This window comes from Lepisosteus oculatus, chromosome 6 (genome assembly GCF_040954835.1).
Source record: "Lepisosteus oculatus isolate fLepOcu1 chromosome 6, fLepOcu1.hap2, whole genome shotgun sequence".
Taxonomy (NCBI): domain Eukaryota; kingdom Metazoa; phylum Chordata; class Actinopteri; order Semionotiformes; family Lepisosteidae; genus Lepisosteus; species Lepisosteus oculatus.
The window spans coordinates 9,772,976-9,794,072 of NC_090701.1; the positions used below are offsets into that span (position 1 = coordinate 9,772,976).

A 21,097-nucleotide genomic window follows, 5' to 3' on the forward strand; every position below is an offset into this window, starting at 1 on the left:
TAATCATCCTGAGAAGCGATCATAATATTTAGCAAAAATATTTGTTTTTGAGTTGCTTAAAACAAGCACATTGAAACCATTTGGACTTTTATAGATTTCCCACTTCCAAAAACCTTTTGAACTGGAACATTTTGATGCATTGAAATTCTTACTTTCTCCAATTTAAACATGTTTTATTTGTAAATAGATAACATTTTTATTAGTTCTAAAACCAAATGTAAACATTCGAAATGAATTAGTATTTCGTTTTACAATGACTGGAGAGGATGGGGATAGAATTTGTAGGTATATTTGAGTTCAACGTGAGAACCTTAAATAGGTATCTAAGAAACAAAAAGGATTATTATCCAACAAAAGCATTTGTTCTTTGTATTAACAGTACTTTCCTGATGACCTCAATTCATTGATGGTATATCATCTAAGAACACAAATTGATTAGACCGATTAGAAGATAAGATGAGGCCACGGGGGTTAAAATAGAGGTCACAGTTAGACCTCTGTCAAGAATATCAGTTTCACAACTCTTTTGTTACTGCATTTCTCCACACAGAAACTCATTTTCAACTTAATAAAAGGACTGTTAGTCTTTCCTGGAATAATCGACAATGTCAAGAGTGTCTTCTCATTGCGAACAGGTAGTTAATTGAAGCAGCAGTGCGTATACCCAAGGCCAATTCCAAGAGGCTTTGAATATGAATGGCCTTCTGCATCTATTGCAGCATTGTTGACATACCATAGTTCAGCTACAGGGAAGCAAGCTTTTGAATATTGATACCTTCTGGCATCTATTTCAGTATTGTTGACTCTGTTAATAGGATCTGCACGAACTGTTGCCTCTTCGGTTCTTTAATTACATACCTTTTTTATTGGGTCACATGGCTTTTGAGCCCACCCTAGATGTTATAAAAGTGTGGGTTTAAGATGGGATATATTTGACCCTGTTACCAGCTGCAATTGCGTCTGAACTTAAAGGTAAGCTTGTCTTCATGTACTTTAGAACATTTTGGACCTTAATTCAAATGCAAAGCTGAACAGTTTTTGTTAAAATCTGTTGTTTTAAAAATGAGCACAGTGACTTGGCTACTGAACTGAAAGTTTGCCTTTCCTTATTTTATGAATTCAGAACAGACCTATGTTGTTGTTTCTCATTTCTATGGAGAGCTGAAAGAAACTCGAAAAACTCATATAGTTTAATGCAATGGAATCAGAAGATAACAGATGGCACATTGCATGCTGATCTCCAGAAATGACAGGAGTGCAAAACCCTTTTCACACTTAGCGTGTTGTACCAAGCTGTGGGCATCCCAGTCCTTGCAGATACCATCACATCGCCTTCATGCCAGACATAAAAGTGTACAAGAAAAGCAAGGAAAGACTGAATCAGCTTTGTTGGAACACCTTAGAAAATTCAACAATTTTAGGAAAACGGTATTAATTTTAATTGTGATCATATATCTCTCACGTTAAAGTTCCACGTGCAGGTCTAACAATGTTCAGCTCTGCAAAAGTATCTTGAGAACATTAAAAATGAACGCACTTTAAAAGTTAATTTTAATTGATCTGAAAATAGATACATCATATATGTGGAGCATTAGACATGTTTATGTGAGGGTATGGCATATAAATAGATACTTGAAATGATTATGCTGAGACACCAATCTTCTCAGTAATGTTTGTGTTAGCCTTCCCAGGGGAATTAAAAATCTAGTTCATCCACCATATAGAGAGTAGCAGGCTGTTGATTGTATATCGTGTAGGATGTTACACCCCCCAGACATCTCTGTCTGAAATCCCAAAAAAACACAAATTAAGCAGTAGATTTGCAACTTGAATATAATTAATTATAGATTGAATTTATCTCCGAGCTGTCTTCAAGACATTTTCTTTGACGAAGGACTTACTCTCTTTTCTTGTAGACATGTTTATACAACTCTTAATGTATCAAGTTTTTACTATTAGTGAGCTTTTATTATTATTTGTTATATACTGTATACAGTAGGTGTACTATAGTACACCTTCAATGGGTTATACATTAGTGTTTCAGATCAAATGCAAAGATTACATGGCTGCTTTCCCCCAAAATGTACATACTGTATGGTACAAAGAAAGTGAATTCCATAATAGGAGCTACTCACAAAATGAAAACTAAACCACATCACAACACACAGGAGGATAAAGAAAAGAGATGCAATTGTTTTGTCTGATTGGGGTTACCAAGGTGGAGTGGCTGTTAAGGCTCTGGATCACAGGATCATTACTCACAGTCCTGGCTCAAACAAATGGATACTCTTCAGCTCCTCATTTTATGTGACCTTTTGTCATCTATTAGCCTATCAGGTTAGATAAGGCATTAAACATTAACTTTGGGTTTCATCTCCCAGAAAGAAACCAGAACATACAGTACCTTTTCTGTTCTCTGACAGCCATCAGAAAAAGCTGTTGATGAGAGAAATGACCTCAAGGTTCTATGCCAGAGTAAATTAATAAAAGATTTTATTTGGCTTTATCTTAATGAGGAACAATATTTTTAAAACTTTATGTTTCAAGCTGCAATTGACAAATACATGAATAGCAAAGCACTGTTCTTTTGTGTTGGAAGGTGATGTTTTTTTTCCGTACAATGAAGTAATGATGTTTAAGTTAATTTGACATAAAGTGAAATTTAAAAAGTAGGGAGTAAAGCAATAGGATTATGAATAAGGGAAAACATGCATTGAGATTCAGCCAGGAATTGAACCCTGTGCAACTTTTTTCTTAAGTAAAAAGTTTAGGAGCAAAGTCACATTATATTGTAATGACTGGTTGGAAAAACAGCATTTGGTATACAGTATAGACAGAGACACTGCAGACAGAAAATCACTTGTTTCAGGATGATTCTCAGAAAGCTACTTTTTCAACTGTTTAGAAAGTAATGTGTCAGTTGAAGAAGATGTAAAAGGACATTTATCCAAAATGTTCTAACAGTGATTTTTTAAATCATTTTATCCTTGTGTAGAAACACAGAAACTTGCCTTTCTTTTTGTCATTTATTTGTACTACAGTATACACTGCAGTTCAACCTAGTCCAAATCTGTACATGTCACAGGCAGTATTTTGTAAATAATGAAATGTGTGCTTCAGACATATTTATCAAGCCATCTTGAGTGTAATAACAATGACTGTTGATATTGCAACAAACAAAGTTTACACGGAGGTTTATACAGTACCTCTTTTCTAAGAGGTTTTTAAGAGACTTGAAAGCATAACATTTGAATCCTCCTTAATTATCAACAAAAATACAAAAAAGCATACTGACATGACTAATTCAATATAAACTCTAGCCGTGTAAGGCACTGGTTATACTTGCAATGTCTTAATTATGATGTTTTTTTCTGTGTTGATATTTGATATTTTTATTGCTTCTAGAAAAATGAATTTAACACTGTTGATAACTTTGTCAGTTGCCCTTCAATACGGTAAGTTCTCAGAATTTATTTATTTTCCAATCTAATTAATTTACATTTTTCTTTTATAATATACTTGCTCTTTTATACTAATCTTATTTTGTACAGTATATCACTTTTCACAGTACATAATCTTAAGACACTGTACAATAAAATAGTTAAACAAAAGTGACAGCTACTGTATATGCAGTTTAAAACAATGAATGAAATAAAACCATTTTACTGGCTCCACACATATGAATACAATATTTGTAGTAAAATAAATATTATTTTCAAGTAAATATATACACATATATATGAGGGAATATTAGTTATTTATCCAGGCCTATAAAACTAATATTTTCCTCTACTTCCCTTTTCAGTTTCTGCAAGCAATTCCTCTTCACATCCCAAAGTAGAAATTTTGCAGACTGCACAATCACTAATTGGTAAGAACACATTTTAAAATTATGCTTTGATATGAGAGTATCCTGCAGAGGTTTGTATAATGTTCAATAATTTGATATTAACTCATTGCTGTAAAAATAAAAATGTCTATAACAAAATAATTCTCTGAGTTACATCTCACAACTTTCAAATGAAAATGAGATAGTGTAACACAATCTATTTCACATTTCTTTGAAACAGACCTCATCCTGTATATCTGAATCCCTCTAAATTAAAAAGGTTATGCAGTATACTGACCATACCATCTGAGATATTTAATCCTAAAACAAAGAATAAGCCTGGAGACTCCTACATGAATTCTGAATTAACAAAGTAACAATATCAAAATATCCTTCAAACTTTTAAAAACAGGTTCATGGGCAGTTTGACTGATTTTAGTAGGAATATCAGTCCTATCCTATGGTTCAAGGTGAGGAAAGCTTATAAGATAGCAACATTAGCACTTTGTAGACTGATCTCAGAAGCACTGCAAATGTATGACCTGGAATATCACCCAGGTGGGGCAGATCTTCAGTGGAGGATGATCTTGCAGAACTTTACATTAACCAAAATATACAATGAATACATGAGAGAGAGAGTGAAGAAAGTGAACAAGGCAGGATTAATATGTAATCATGAAAGGCAACAATTTAAAACATTTTTCTATAAATATTCTGAACCATTGTACAGATAACGTACATCCAAAGATATCTGAAATGCTAAGTTAATCAATTAAGCAAATAATTATATAGGACTATATAATAATAAAAGATGAATGAAACACTTTGACTGGATCCTGTTTTTTTATTAAAACATTCAAGAAAAGCAGTAAAATTAACTGCAATAGAAGACGATGATAGAATACTTTTTATAAATTTAAAAAACAAAATGCCAATAATTGATGGAAAGGAAAGTCAAGTGTATTATAGGAATGAAAAATCTTTCTACCCATTGTAAGTAAAGAAACAAAAGTGTTATTCACAGCCTGTTAAAAGAAGTCTTCCATCAGTCACCTATGGTGGAGGTAATATTTATTGACAGGAAAATATACTTTAGCACTCATCCATAAAAAAACAAGTAATTACAGACCAATAAGTCTTCTGTTAGATTTACAATTATGGAAACAATAATTACATTTAAATTAGCGGCACATCTGTATAAAAAGAGGATCCTGATAGATATTGGATTTAGACGAGGTACTGTAGGTCTTGCTTAAAGTAATGTTTGAAGAAAAGCAATGGATAAAAACAGAAAATCTATCCATCCACTTTCTAGCCACTTTATTCAATACAGCATCATGGGGAAGGAAGGAACAGGCTAAAGGCAGGATTCACTCTGGATGGGACACCATTCCATTATAGGCCATACACAGAGATAAACACACACACGTTCACACTTTGCCAATTTTCCCAGAAGCCAATCAATCCAACCAGTATGTCTTTGGACTGTAGGAAAAAAACAGAGTGCTGGGAGGAAAAAAAAAACAGAACATAGGATTTAGATAATTTAGATGCTCTGAAGGCTCAGTGCTCCTCATAAAATATTAATTCTGAAATTGCAGCAGTAGAAATTCAAGGAAATGCATGCTTTTGAATTGAGAAATGGACAAGGGATAGAAAGCTGTAAGGATAATGGTTGAATGCTTGTTGCTATTGGAGACCTAAAGCAAACTTTACATCTAAGTAAAAACAAATTATAGATATAAAATGGGCAACGAAAAAATAGGAAACAGAAAGTTTCAAGAAGATACTCATGAAAAAGACCTACAGTAAGTGTTCATGCTAAAGATGAGTTCATTTACATAATGTAGACAATGTGGCAAGCAACCAAGGAGGCCAAACAGAATATCTAGTTAACAAAGAAAGAAAGAAAAGAAAAGGGCTAAGGAGGACCTGATTAATGTATTCAAAAGCCTCAAAGACATTGACAAAGTCAACACAAATTGCTTTCCTCAGAACGGACAGTGTAACACAAGCTAGAAGGACAAACAAAACTCAGGGAAGCTAAGGGGGAGCACATTTAAAACTGAGAGCAGCAGATACTTATTCATGCCAAGGTTTGTAAGAGTCTAACTAGCTACTGTACTCAGGCATACGTTTGAAGGCACATACCACCCCTTCTCTCAAGAAATGACTGGAAGAACTCCATTGATCAATTAACTACTAAAATCCAAAACATCTAGATGGGCCAAACTGCCATATCTCTTATATTCTTACACCCTAAGCACAGCAATACGATAAAATACATTTGTTCTAATGTTATGAACATGATGAGGACAGGCTGCACTACTATGATATAAGACAGCCATGTCTCCCTCCCCGGAAAACATTTTCTTAGAATGATTACCAATGTGAATTTCTCCTGAGTCAATGCTCGTGGCTTAAAAGGGGCCTTTGTATCTGTCCTTCTTCCCAAAGACTGCCTCGGTGTCCGCTTCACCTGGCTTCAGATGCTGCTCGACAACTTCCCGGCCCTTTTTAATTTCATGCAGAAACTGAAGTGCACGACGAAGCTGTGCCCCAGAGATTTGGAAGATTATGGCTGTTCATGTAGATACGAAGAGGAAGACAGGCCTATTGATGACATAGACAGGTGAGATTAACATGAGAGGACAGTCGGGGCTCATGGTACAGTACATGTTTGAAAATTATAGGTTTGATTTTGTGTTAAGAATGTACCACGGGCCCTGTACCGCAGTCGTATATAAATATATACTGTATATAAAAGGGTTACAGTATATTCTATAAAAGATACACAGTTATGTCAGCTTGGTGAAATATACTGTATAAGTAACTGCATTTAGGATTTCCTAAAAATGCATCTTAACAGACTATTGGAAATGACTGGATCCCAAATAAATGTAAGTGGATTTTATTGTTTGTATGAGACCGGTTTACATTAATTTATGAACATTATTTTAATACTGTTTAATAAAGAGTACATTTCTGAGCTATATCATTGAACCCACTGCAACATGATTTTTTTTGCATGTAATCAGAATAAGATTTAATTTGATTTCCATAGATATAATTGGCACAGAATGTTCTGAACTGCTCTTGTTTACATACCTAACAGCATGTTATCGCTCATTTTCACTTTGGCTGCTATTTTTCTTATTCCAAAGCTGTTGCTCTCAGCACCGTAGGTGTTACAAAGCGGCAGCTGAAAAGGACTGTAAACTACAGCCTGGAAGAATTTTACTAAACACCACCTGCCCAGCTGGAAACATCACTTGTGGTAAATAAAAGTTTTAGTTTTGTGGTTTAGGAAGTACAACGCAATTAAGTGTTAATTAATGCCAGCACCTACAGTATATAACCTTGCAACTCACAACTGGCAACCCACTGAAGCTCAGCAGGAGTGAGCCTGGTCAGTACCTGGATGGGAGACCTCCTGGAAAAAACTAAGGTTATTGCTGAAAGAGGTGTTAATGGCCCCAATAGGTGTGCTTACCCTGCAGTCTGTGAGGGTCCTAATGCCCCAGTATAGTGATGAGGACACTAAACTGTAAAAAGGCGTTGTCCTTTGGATGTAATGTAAAACTGGGGTCCTAACTGTCCATGGTCATTAAAAATCCCAGGGCATTGCTCAAAAAGAGTAGGGTTATTACCCTGGTGTCCTGGCCAAATTCTCTCCTGGCCTTTATCAATCATGGTCTCCTAATAGTCCCTATCTATGAATTGGCTTCTTCACTCTGTTCACCTCCACACTGATAACTGGTGTGTGGTGAGCGTTCTGGCGCACTATGGCTGCTGTACCATCATCCAGGTGGGTGTTGCGCATTGGTGGTGGTGGAGGGGATCCCCATTACCTGTAAAACTCTTTGAGTGGAGTGTCCAGTAAAGCGCTACAGTATAGAAGTGTAAGGAATTATTATTATAAGTGATCCTAAGGACAGGAGTGTTTAAGCCAATAATATTCTCTACTTCTTTAAAAAATAGTTTTAATCCTACAAAAGTATGTTCAGCAACTGTAAGCAAGAAATCAGGCTATGTGTCATACTGTATATCATTTATAGACATATTCAAACCCATAAGGTTATCTGAATAAATCTGCTTCGACTGATGAAAAGTACAAATAATAACAGTTCTTACTTCTCTTCTTTTTATGTACAATTGGTACGATACAGCAGCCTCTACACTTAATCATGGCTCTTGCAAACCAGCAAATTGTACAACATAGACATACTGTACATGTATTAAAGTTGTGCTATATCTAAAATTCAAGCCAGAAATGGACAGATGTTTTTTCTTTCTTCTGCTTTGAAACAGATGCCTCTGATTTCTGTGAGGAATTCTTCTGCCTCTGTGACAAAGCTGTCATTGAATGCATAGCTCACTCACAATACAATTCCTCACTGAGACACTTGGACAGCTCCTCTTGTCCAGTGACATCAACAGGTAACTTTAAAGGTGTTTTTGAAGGCCAAGATCTTATGAAAGCATATACAACTAATTTATTTAAAGTGAACAATTGTATAAAACTAATCTTATGCTGTACTTCAAATGCACTTCAAATGTGCGGCTTATTAAAGCTGAATAAAAAACTAACTCCTGGGGATTTTGTAGTTTGAAACCCCAGCAGGAAATGATTTTGGCTTCGTACAAGAGACTTGAACGGGCCATGGCATTATGAACTGAAACCATAAGTCAATTAATAACTCATTTGATGTTATCAGGAATCTAGCATTCTGTGTGTTTCAGAATTTCCTGATACCATTGCTGTAACCATTGTGGCCCTAACTGAAGCTGGTAGGAAATGCTTTTTCACTCTCTTTGAATTGTGGGGGACTGTTCTATTCTTTTTTGTGTTTACTATATTAATCCTGTCTTGAGGTCTACCTTTTCTCCTATGACCCATCTCCATGAAGGCTGCCATAATAATGACCTCACTTGGAATGGTCCTGTCACTGATAAATATTGATGTTTTAGTATGGCTGACTTAATGATGAATTAGTTTAACCTGAGTTAACTATTAGTACTGTACCACTTCTTTGATCATCTGTACCTTCTGCAATGCTTACTTGCTTCAAGGCCCAGTTGACAGCTGTCATAACATTCAGAAAATACTCATTGTTCTCTGCAGAATATAGTAGGAAGTGTAAAAATATAGCTAATCTACACTAGTTAAAGCTGTGATAATATTTTACTATTTAAACTCTTTCATTGGCAGTTCCAGAGACTGGTGATACAGAACCAACTGATATTTCCATAGAGGTGACAGAGCCTGGGAAAAACGTAACCATGCAATCACCAGCTGTTTCTTTGGAGTTGAGCACTGAGAGTAAGATCTGCCTGATAACAAAATTACTGTAATTATTAGGTATAGCGGTAAATCACTTTAACTGTCTAAATGTTTCAACGCGATTATACAGTAACAATCTGGAATGTTCGCACGGAACAGAAGAGTTGTAACACACTGGTAATGGGATATGAATTATGGTATGCTTTAAATATATGCTAAATTTATTTTCTGTATTTTATAGTGCAGTATTTTTTTTACATAGTACATGCAGAAAGATAACTTTGTGTCTATAGGACAGTGGCATTCAAATAATATGCAGGGAAACATTAACAGAAGAAGCTAAAAACTAGGCTACTACTGTAGGTCATTATTTCTAACTAGGATTTTGGGAACAAACAACGTGCAGCAGGTTTCTTTTAGAGGCTAGATTTAGTTTTCTGTATGTACAAATCATTATACAGTATGTCATGTGTTAATATTGTGGGTTTCTCACAGTTCATGAACCAACTATAACAAGTAAAGAGCCTTCTGCAAAACCAACATTTACTCCAACAACACCACCAAGTCCGATCTCCATGCAAACTGCGAAGGGCAGTAGCAAACTTACAACAAAGGAAACGGACAGTTCACAGGAATCTGAAACAGAAGGTAATGGAATTGATGAAAAAACAATAGCTATTTAATAGCAATTAATTAAATTAATTTAAAATCAAAAGGGGGAAAACTGTAGCCACTGCATACAAACAGTCATTCAAATTATATAATGTTAAACCAATTATGTTTTGATACTATGTTTAAAATAAAACTATGTTTTGTTACCTTATGAAACATACAGTTTAATGAAAACATTTTTATTGCTCAAATTTGGGAGTTTTTCAATAATATAATGTTCATTGCTGTACAAATGTAAAAAAAACATGCTTTTTTGGTCTATGAATGTCTAACAAGTACATTTCTGAAATTACTATTAATATGGTGTATTACTAATTTTAGACGCATACTGTCAGTGAATGTAACATTTTACTACATGGAACTTAACATTGATTAATCACTTCTTAGGGTTGGATTCGCCCATGTCAAAAGCTGTACCATTTTTTACCTCATTTCTGGAAGCAGCAGGCCTAATTGATTTACCACTGGAGCCTGACGTTGAAGGTGAAAACTTATGTTCTCAGCTTCTGTTTGCCTGCTTCTGCATTAAAACTACATTCCTTGTGCTCAGTGATCCTCAGTTCAACTCCTTAAGGGCCAAGGTCCAGCAGATTTTATAGTGCTTCTTAAATATCTTTCCAATTCAGAAGTGGTGAGAAGGGGGTAAACTGGTTTAGTAAAGGAGACATTTAATGACTTTAGATAATTCAGTGCCAAAGTGGAAAGAGGGATAGAGATTCATTTTCTATGGGGCTTTGCTTCATTTGCAAAACAATCTTATCAGGACAGAAAGGAACTAATATTGGTGTTTTAAAATACGCTATCACTATCAGCCTCATTGTTAACATAGATTCTCGACATGTAAATAATAGCAGATAGAATGACCTCTTCTATTCCTGAAGAGAAGAATTTGATATGTTTCTACTTGACAAAGTCTCATTTTTTGTTACTTCTGTTCATGTAAATCTGGGCTATATTGCATGTCTGGTATTGATACTTGTACTTCTTAAGGAGTTTCAGACAATTCAAGGAATTAGCACAGCATTTCTATTTTTTCTATTTCACAGAGTAAAAGAAATGTTAAGTCTTAAATTTCATGGAGTTTGACCATACACAAGAAAGAAACAGAAAGAAACAGAAAGAAACAAAAAAATGTCACTCACTTTCTTCATTTCTGGAACAGTATTCAATTTTGTTTCTTCAATTAAATGAGCCAACATTACAGTATATTATAGCATCATGTTCTGCATTCTGTTGATTTAAGAAATCACCACAATATCATTACATTTCAATTTCTTTCTTCCCAGAATGCGGCGGTCACTCCTTTAACCAGTATAGCTCCAGTGGCAGGATTCGCCAGGAGATGCCCATTCTGGGTGAGATCCTCCATTGCCTGACTGGGCGGTGTCCACATGAGTATGAGATGTATGGCTGTTATTGTGGACAGGAAGGAAGAGGTCGACCCATGGATGAACTTGACAGGTAAAAGGTGCCAATGATAAACACTTTAGTTCATACAGTGTATCTCTAGTTTAGAAGAGCTGAAACAGGGACAGGACTCCCTTATACTCAGAAAAACCGAACACTGCAGAACGCATGTAGGCCAGGTGGGGATTGAGTCTCGGTTTCTGCGGCTTCTATGCCTCAGGAGGGTTTATTATGTTCATGTTGTGAAATATCATGAGTGGAAATGTACAACTGTGGAATAGAAACATGAGATTAAAATGAAAGAATAAGTGAGGTATGTTTTATGATTGCCTGAAACCTGTAAAATCCTAACCTGTAAAATCAAACCAAATTTGACATGTTAGAAGGTAAACATCTTAGGGTCCTAGGGCTGTTCTGTGACTTCTAGTGGTAGGAATATAAAGGTGGATTATTGCACAGCCACTGTCATTTTTAAAGTTTGGCAGCAAAAATCTTTTCTATAGTACGACTTAAAGGGTTTATAAAATTTCTCTTCATCTTGACTTTTCCTTTCTTTGATGAAGGTTGTGCAAAGAGTTGAGCTTTAATGAATAGAAAGAAAATATACTTCCTCATATCAAACGTAATTGATTTGAAATTAAAAGGTTTATTCAGTGAAATCATTGAAGTAAACATTTTTAATTTCTCACTTTATAAGTTAACTGAAGACCTACAGTATACTATGTGCTAGTCATAAAAATATCTGTTATACTGTAATACTCCAATAATCCCCATTTTATTACATGCTACCTATGAAAATGTACTGTATGACTTCATGTTTTCATAACGCACATCTGATTAAAAAACCCATTAAGTACCAATAAGATGAACACATCATAAGATTTATTATTGTAATGTCATTTGCTTAGACATTATACCAAATGTTCTGAAAAACAGTCAAATTCAACACATCTAATACACAAATTCTGTGTCATACTGAAACTACATTCTTTTAATTTAACTTTATACTCCATGCATGTACAGTACACATGCCAGCAGTGGGTCAAAGCATTGAGAAAGAGAACTAGTGTACTGTACCCTTCCTGTAATTGTAGGTGCTGCTTCTTCCACCAGTGTTGTCTGGAACAAATCAGGATGTTTGGCTGTCGGGCAGAACGCAAGCTTAACATCCAAGTCAGCTGTGACAATGGGCAACCTGCATGTAAGCATTTAGAGTGATAAGAATTTATCACAGAAGTTTAGCTATGTTGGTGGTGAAAATTACGTGCTGTATGTGTTACGCAAACACTAACCCTTTATGAAACTCCTATTTTGTAGTCTGGAATCTCCAATTGTTTTCATTTTCATTACTTTCCCACTCCCATATTTTATACTGCCTGCTCAATCTAAGAGCCCTTGAAAGCACTGACGGAATGAAGACAGTGCATACTTTCTTCCAAAAGATGGAGAGTCAGCATTGGGTGCAAAAGTGACACTACAAATTAACAGGTGCTACAACAGGTACTACAAATTAACAGAGGTCACTGCTACAAAGCAAAGACAACGACTCTGTTGGATTTTATTCCTCCCAGATGTTTGCCACCACTCGTTGGATGAACTAATGACAGCCCAGACTCATTCCAGTAAGGAATGGATACTTCACCTTCTCCAAATGAGACATTTTTCTTATAGAGTCTCTTGGCAAAACATGGCACAACACAAGCTGTGCCAGGCATAATTACAGTGTTCTACCAGGCAGAAGGCCAATCTGCTACTAAAAATGTTGATAATTTCTGCTCCTTTTGGCTGTGCACACAACATCTGTTCTTGATAGAATATGATGTGTGGAACAACAATTTTCACGCTGACATGATAGTTTTGATACACTGTTCGTACAAAAATAAAATCTCTCGTCTTTCATTGTCTTCTCCTAGGTGCCGGTGCCAACATGTGTGACAAGCTCCAGTGCATGTGTGACAAAGCCAGTGCAGAGTGCATGGCGGGGGCCCATTTCAACGAAACGGTGGCCGTCTTGCACAAGCAGAGATGCCGTGGCATGAGAGCACCCTGCAGGCGCCGGCCATTGGGGAGTCGGCCCTTGGCCCCAAAGTCAGACGACTCCAGCGAGGAAGTACTGCAGGACAGTGGCGGACGCCAGCCAGCACCGGGAATGTGGAGGCAGTCTAGCTCGCGCCTTGTGAGGCCTCTAAATGTTGGCACCACACCTGCAGCCCAGACCACACGGATGACCACAGAGGTGGGCCAGGGAGTGGAGGAACCCGAAGAGAAGACTGACGAACATGTCCAGGCTGAGCTGGAAAAACAAACCACAGCAGCTGCCTGAAATTCTAAACAGAATGGCCACTTTAAGCCCCTTTTATAGGCCACCGTAGGCTTCGTCGTCACCGGCACTGTAGTAACAAACATACCACACCTTGTGGTAAACAAACTGTCAATGGATTCAAGTAAAGTAAAACAGTAGTTTTTTTTTTAGAAATGCTGCCCTAATTTTATATATATATAAATTTAGTATATGTTTCCAGGAAATGTAAATCTAATCATTAAATGTAACTTTAAAGTTTTAATGTAGTAATTATGAAAAAATAACGATATATTCCTGTAGATCATAAACATAATTGTGCTGGACAAGAAAATGACTTAAGGAAAACTGTTCAGGGATACCTTCACTCAGCACAGAGCTCGTCAATGAACATCTTTAGCAAACACAGAAAACCGCAGCTGACACTGCTAAATCCTTCTTCATCAAAGACTTGTGCATTTGAAAGTGGGAATTCTGAATCAAATAATTTTTTAAATTTTGGTAAATTCCCATTTGAACCTATACCGTCTGCTTGTGTTAGACATTTGATACATAAGCAGCTGCCCTAAACCTCCAGAATGAATATCAAGGGCATGCTTTCCCATAAGAAAAACGGTGAGCTGGAGGAATCGGATGAACAAGATGTACCTTACACTACTAGGAACAAGAGAACCCGCTCAGCCAACACATTACTCAGTACAGGTTCTCTTGCAAGGTTGTCCTTCTCATGTGTGAGCAACAAAGAGGAGCTTGTTTGCTTTTGTGTAGCTACAGCATTAAAAAGAATAGCTTACCAAAAGAGTTACACAATTTCTCTCTGCTTAGGAAAAGAAGGGTTTGTTGAAACCTCTTGATGCCAGTTTACATACTGTAAGTGGCACTACTCAAAAGTTAAAAAAAACAGGATTTTGGGGTACAGAAGAATTTTTGTTTTTGTTTTGCATATACTGTTTATAAAGGTGTAGTGAAAATATGAATAAGCAGTACCAATTTATTGAACAAACTACTTTTACATACTATACAGTACCTACTGACAGACCAAACTCAGAAAATTGTTCAATTTTTTTCCCCACATAACAGCCTGTTGCTCCAAAATCAGTACACACGTACACATTGCTTTTTCACCATTATAAAACTTTAATATGCTTTTTAAAATTTTCTTACAATATGCTCCATCTTACCCACAACTGAAAAAACACAGACTATTTGACACAGTGGCTTTGCTTACAATCCTAATAATTTCAAAATATGCAAAGCAGTAACATTCCAGTGACTATCAATGCCACAAACACATTTAAAAAATAAGTGTCAAGACTAAATGTATTCAATAAAAATATTCTCTGAAATTTATACCACATGTAAGAATAACCCACTTTCTAAAACAGCACTACAAGTACAAGTATTAATATTGCATGAAAAGCACCCATTGCCTGGTACAGAAATGCTCTGTGAGAAGCTGTGATTATGTTTTAAACTAGATATTCTTTCAATGTGAACACCTCTCCCTTCAAGGAAAATCAGCACCACTGATAATCTGTTTTGGTGGATGCAATACTGTTTCTAACTCTATTATAATCAGAAAAACAAAAAGTACAGAGGCGAGTTTCAAAGGGTTAATATTGCACAAAAGTGGGCGAGGACAAATGGACTAAAAAAAATGTTGAAAATGTTGGAACAGATATGCTCCAGTCCCGGAAAGCCGATGCATCTGCAGTTTTTTAATCCAAGAGAATTATTAATTATATAAATCAGGTTATTATTTTATTCATTATAAGATTAATTTGACCAGTATACTGTATTGCCTCAGCTCTTGCTTCAGCTATGAAAAGACCTAGGAACCCTGTAGACATCTCTCGCCTGGTTTTCAATGTGACTGTTTTATCTTGTACTTGCTTGAGTAAATTCAACTAAATTGCCCATTTAGATGAACATCGTCATTTTGCCTGTCAGCAAATAATTATTTACAAGAAGAACATACTGTAAGGTCAATAATGCCAGGAAGTGGTGTGCTTAAATTCTTTGTATTTTTTAAGTGAGATTTGAATACAGATATTACAAACTTGTGAAGAACATTATGCGATTCTTTCACTAGAAGAAAACACTTATTTCTATTGTGTATGTTTTTTTTTAATAATTTGTATCTCTTTGTGAGACTTATTTTCATTTTAGTTTGTTTTTGAAGCAATGCTAGTTAAAATAACATGATTCCATGTCTTAATAACCACAGCATGTTATAAAATGCTATGAGTCCATTAATAAAACTGAGAAAGCTGCCAATAAAATGTAACTCTACACCTGTTATTATGAATGCTCATTTTCAGATCACCGTCACACAACACATGCGACTTTTGCAATGAAATGAAAAAATCAGACAACTTGGCCCAGGCCCATGACAGGTCCACTGCCTTCATTTTTCATTCAGATCAATTTATGAACCTTCCTGCCTTGTTCATAAAACAAACAACTCTTTGTGGTTCGACTGTACCAGGCATAAGGGTGTGAATGTGTAGAACCCACAATACATTCTTAATCTAAAATTTGTTGATTTTACCAAAGTCTACCAACATCTCTCATTATTACAAAATAGAGAATACACTACTCATTCTTGAACGATTGCACATGTCTTTTTTGCGAGTATTTCATCTTACCTACTGTACTTAATAAATTAACAATCATCTGCTGCTTTGGTACAGTACATGAAGAAATGGATATTTGTAAGAAATGGGAAGAAGGCTGCTGGAAGAGAAGAGTAATACAGACCCTAGAACTGCGACGGACATTTTTACACACTAGACTTCTGTTACCTGCACATCCCATATCTCTGTTTACAATTTTGTAATAAAAATGAAAAATTATTAAAGCTTGAATATCTGGAGGCAATCACACAATTGCTGCTTTTGTAAAGTGAATGTAACCATAATTAAAGCTTAAGAAAACAGTCCATGCATCAGAAATGACAAGTGTTCCATACACCTGCCAAAAACACTGCCCAAGAAATCTTGGTGGTTCACAAGTTGGAAGACCTGAACAGTAATACTCTTATAGAACTGGTATGCAAGTCATCAGCACAGGCCCCACAAGGAGTCCACAATTCTCTTACATAACATGTAAACATTCCTCATTTTTTCTAAGTGCATAACATGTGCATGTGGAAGACAGAGCATATATAAACATTTCATTTTAAAGTGAATACAGTGGCCGACTTCAAGGGCATGATATTTCCCTTGATATTACCTCTATGCAGAACCTTCAGTTATGTCCATGTAAAGTAGCATTTGGGCCTGTTCATTTAACTTATAAAATGAGTTCATTTAACTATAAAAAGGGATAGCAAAACAGAGCATAAACATTTATCTTAGTTGAAAGAGCAGGACAGTTTCCAAAAATCTAAAGCATTTCATAACTCCATATACTGTATGGTCCATATACTGTATAACTGTAACCCAAACAGGTTCATTATTTCTGTTTCACCAACATCATCAAAAACATGTTGTCCGAGAAGTAAGTCTTAATCTTCTCAGTTATTTTTAAGAGCATATCAAAGTACAATAATGTAAAATAAATTTCCACCTAACACAACATGTCTTGGCATAACTGTCCATCTCAAGGCATCATTTCAAAATGTAATTGTACAAAGAAAGCCTCGTGTTTAGTGTTTTTTGTAATAAATTACATATCTTCAATGTAGTGTGAATATTTGGATTATATTTACTATTTTTCAGGAAAAAAGCTTTTTCTGGAATGTTTCCTTGCTGAAGGTGAAATTTTATTTAACAGCAGAGCAGAGATCTGTATCTTGCTACGGAGAAAGTACTCAAATCAGAAATACAGTGTAATTGTACTGCAGAATTCAGTTAAAGTCTGCTTTGTTCCAAAAAGGACATGTAAATTAATATGCTTCAACTGTAGTTTTTTCTCTTTTATTTCTTATTCTTAACATTTTCAAGTCAAAGGTCTGAGAACACGAAATTACAAATGCAGACATAATGCAAAAAATGAATTCCAAATAAGAATTGATGCAAGTTTTGTAAAAAAAAAGAAAATATCATGCTGCAAACATTTATGGAAACAAGAACAATTCTGTTTTTTTAAATAAATTTGAGAATCACCACAATTCATTAATACACAGCTGATGCAAACGCTCTTCCATGTACTTATTTGCTCTGTGTCTGCATTAATCATCCAGCAGCCTCCTTATCCCAGCGTGTCTCCACAATTAACACAAAAATAATTACATGTCAGTACACTAACCCTGGAAAGCACAATAAAACAGAAGACTGCATTGCGATTGCCACAGCATAAGTAAACATACACTTTCAAATCAGAAAAACCATATACCATCTCTGCTTCATTTCCAATATAACATTTCAACACATTAATGGGAGCAGTGTTTCTGGCGCTCAACCACTGTCTCAAGACAATACTTAAAACAATGCCACATCCAGTGCTTTCAATGACAACATACCGTATGATGACTAAAATAAGTGATTTTACACAACGGAATAATACATAATACTATCAGCTGAAATCGACGGCTCAATGCCATCCTGCAATCAAAACGAAACATTTATGATTGCTTTTTTTTAATTACATTTAACAGTTTGATTACTTAAAAGCAGGAAGGATAATGATACACAATACATAGCATTTTATTGCAAGCGATTAGTCCACTGACCAATGTCGTGCTGTTTCTGAAGCAGACAAATCTTTGTTTTTAACCTGAAAATAACAAGGAAATCATATTGCACTGTTTTCAGGAAGCCTATTTCAGAACCTTTAGATTTGGACTTAATTCTTTAAAAATTGAAAAATTAAAATTTGTTTTTAAATGATTAAACTAATTTACAGCAGATATCTTAGAACACTATACTATATAAGCAATTTCTTAGATACACATTTTATCGGTTAATACATATACAATACAGCCAAATTGCCATACAAATTAAATTGCCCATGTAATTATTCACAGCTCTAAGGACAATTTGAATATGTTAAAGTACATTCTATAGCTTCAACTCTTTAAGAGAGTCAGATTCAGTTCTGAATAGACTTTACAAGTGACCAAGCTTTAATGGGATGACATGAATTGTATAATGTTTTAGGTATTTCACTGGGTATCTTATTATTATATTGTTATTATTCTATTTTAATAATAGTAAATTCTAGTTTTAATAGGTTTAATGTTGAAAACACAAATGCTCTCTGTCCACATTCAACAAGGATAGACTTGGGAATCATTTATCTTGTTCAGTGAATTCCATGGCAACCTTGCATTCCAGTTCAAGTAACATATTAAAAGATAATATTTCTAAGGTCTCTAAAATGTGCTTAATTTATATATATTTTAATGACCGTGATGTGCACTTTTAATTTATGATTAAAAGGATCCATTTAAAATACAAATTAACATTACTTATTGAATGTGGACTTATTTCAGGTACCGCACCCTTACTATTAGATTTTTGTCAATATGTTTTTATTATTTCTTCATATGAATCTAAAATTTAAAATAAAAGTTCAAGCTGGGTTTCTATTGGCACAAAGTTTACTCACAGGATCATATATTATTTTTCAAGTATTTCCCATGCCTTATAAGTTCAAAAGTTTGGTAGAACATTTTCCAGAGACCTGTCTAAGTAAAACAACCACAACCAATATTTTAAAATCAACTTAAAATTCCAGTTCTTATTCGGTATGATCTCTTTTATTTGTGACAAGCCCTTTACAGCCCTGTCATCTGCAGTCTCCTAAGTAGGAGTGCTATATTATACAAAATAATAAATGACCTTTCATTCATGTGGACCAGGTGTCACAAACTCAATTCCTGGAGAAAATAACTAGGTTAATTGTTTAATACTCAGGTTGGAACAAAAATTACAAGACACAAGGTCTTCCAGGAACGTAGTTTGAGACCCCTAATAAAGACATGTACTATTCCATTAACTTTTTTTAAATTTAAATATTCCTACACAATATTAATTGGAAGAACTATTAATTGTATTTACTCTTATTCATGTTTACTCCTGCTTTTGTAACTTTTTGACCGTTTGAACACAACAAGGAAAAATAATATTTTCTACTGTAATACTATGAATCTTTTATGTGTACTTTTGTTAAATGTAATTTGAATTTAAAAAATGTATAACAAATTTGACAGTAAAGCATTCACAGTAAATTATTTCTTTTCACTTTCATACGACTATGAAAACATTCTAAATATGAAAAGAATATGTTGTAGCTTGGAAATCTTTCAGTTTTTTGGGGGGATAGTCCAAATTATAATCCTTAATAAAGAATAAGATCATTATAGCTTTAATTTATATTGTTTAGGGGTTTAAGTGTTGGTCATATTTTCCTTTTTCATCTTTGTTTTTTTTTGTTTATCTTTGTATCTTTTTTTTTATCTTTTTGGTTCATGGATCACTTTTTGGTCAAAATTAAGCAGCAAACCAAAGTAAAAAAAGAGTGGACCACCAAAACAATCATTTCAAGTTCCTTGTCATTTATATACTGTAGACAAACAGGGAAACTTTATGTGGTTGGGTCCAGGCACAATATTGCTTTTATTAGCTGTAAAAAGCAACAAAGTGGATATCTGAAGAGGAAGTATGGTAAAGAGTTCAATATATTTTAATCAAATTAATTATATATCACTTTAACTTGTTTAAAGGAATCTAAAATGTATTAAACTCAATTTTTGTAATGTATAAAATAGAAGAAAATTTTACCCTTTGAAAGATAATGTGAATATTCATGCCTGATCAGAGAGGAAACTGTAACAGCCCTTCACATTAAGGCTGCAACTGGCAGGTCAGCCAGCAAGATGGATTTTAGAGGAAAAAAAAAACTCATCTCTTTGCTCTGATTTTTTTAGGTGATATTTTTTGTTTCTGCACTGTTGTGATGTATAATTAAACCCATCATTAATTCTGTGTTCTTTATGATTACAACAGTCTAAATGGATCAACACCACATAACTGCTTCCTCATCATGAAGGCCCATAGCTAATAGACACAGAGATCTGGGAACTTCATCTCATACACTGGGACGGACTGGTACTGGGCATGTCCTGCTGAGACCGTAACTGCTCCCGATGGACTGGGGGGAGGTCTACAAGAACAAAAAAGAGCCTTTAAGCTAAGGGAAGAGCAAGCATTCTTACAGACAAATGTATTACTTTGCATACAACTTATCAAATCTGCAATACTCTTATATAGAAAGTACACTACAACACTTCAAAAATGTAAGGACCTGATCCTTCAGCTAGCCCCTCCTAATATGATCATCCTGATGTCGGTGTTGCTACCAGCAGTTGAGCTGAATGGTGATGAATCACAGCTGCAGTTTGCATGGCAGGTTAATAGCAATAAGTTTAATACTACTGCTACTACTAATTATTATTATTATTATTATTATTAAAATAATAATCAACACCAGTTAGCAGCCCCACCTGGATGATGCAATGGCAGCCACAGTGTGCACAGTATGCTCACCACAATGGGACACCGGGGTTACAACCCTGCTCCTTTTGAAGAACACCCTGTGATTTTTAATGGCCTCAGAGAGTCAGGATCTCAGTTTTATGTCTCATCCAAAGGACGGCACC

The 21,097-nt window shown here is 35.1% G+C and overlaps 2 protein-coding genes across 6 annotated transcripts in view; one reads left to right on the plus strand and one right to left on the minus strand.

The window, feature by feature from the left end:
* The first annotated feature begins 898 nt into the window (after window positions 1-898).
* On the plus strand, window positions 899-15,783 carry oc90 (otoconin 90). 2 transcript variants are annotated; one of them, XM_015354860.2, is made up of 13 exons: window positions 899-972; window positions 3,406-3,455; window positions 3,806-3,871; window positions 6,287-6,461; window positions 6,994-7,106; window positions 8,141-8,269; window positions 8,573-8,620; window positions 9,042-9,152; window positions 9,609-9,761; window positions 10,173-10,268; window positions 11,072-11,246; window positions 12,287-12,393; window positions 13,106-15,783. In XM_015354860.2, the coding sequence occupies exons 2-13, from the start codon at window positions 3,410-3,412 to the stop codon at window positions 13,513-13,515; spliced, it is 1,629 nt and encodes a 542-aa protein (XP_015210346.1). In that variant the 5' UTR covers window positions 899-972; window positions 3,406-3,409; the 3' UTR covers window positions 13,516-15,783. The 2 variants fall into 2 exon arrangements, with proteins under 2 accessions (XP_015210346.1, XP_015210347.1); XM_015354861.2 differs by lacking the exon at window positions 8,573-8,620.
* A 414-nt stretch (window positions 15,784-16,197) lies between these two features.
* The window catches only part of efr3a (EFR3 homolog A (S. cerevisiae)), a 134,687-nt gene continuing 129,787 nt past the window's right edge, over window positions 16,198-21,097 (minus strand). For all 4 annotated transcript variants that reach the window (XM_069190949.1, XM_069190952.1, XM_069190950.1 and 1 more), the window contains one exon: window positions 16,198-20,601. In XM_069190949.1, coding sequence (XP_069047050.1) covers window positions 20,496-20,601 — 106 coding nt within the window. In that variant the 3' untranslated portion in view covers window positions 16,198-20,495. The remainder of the gene's footprint in view (window positions 20,602-21,097) is intronic.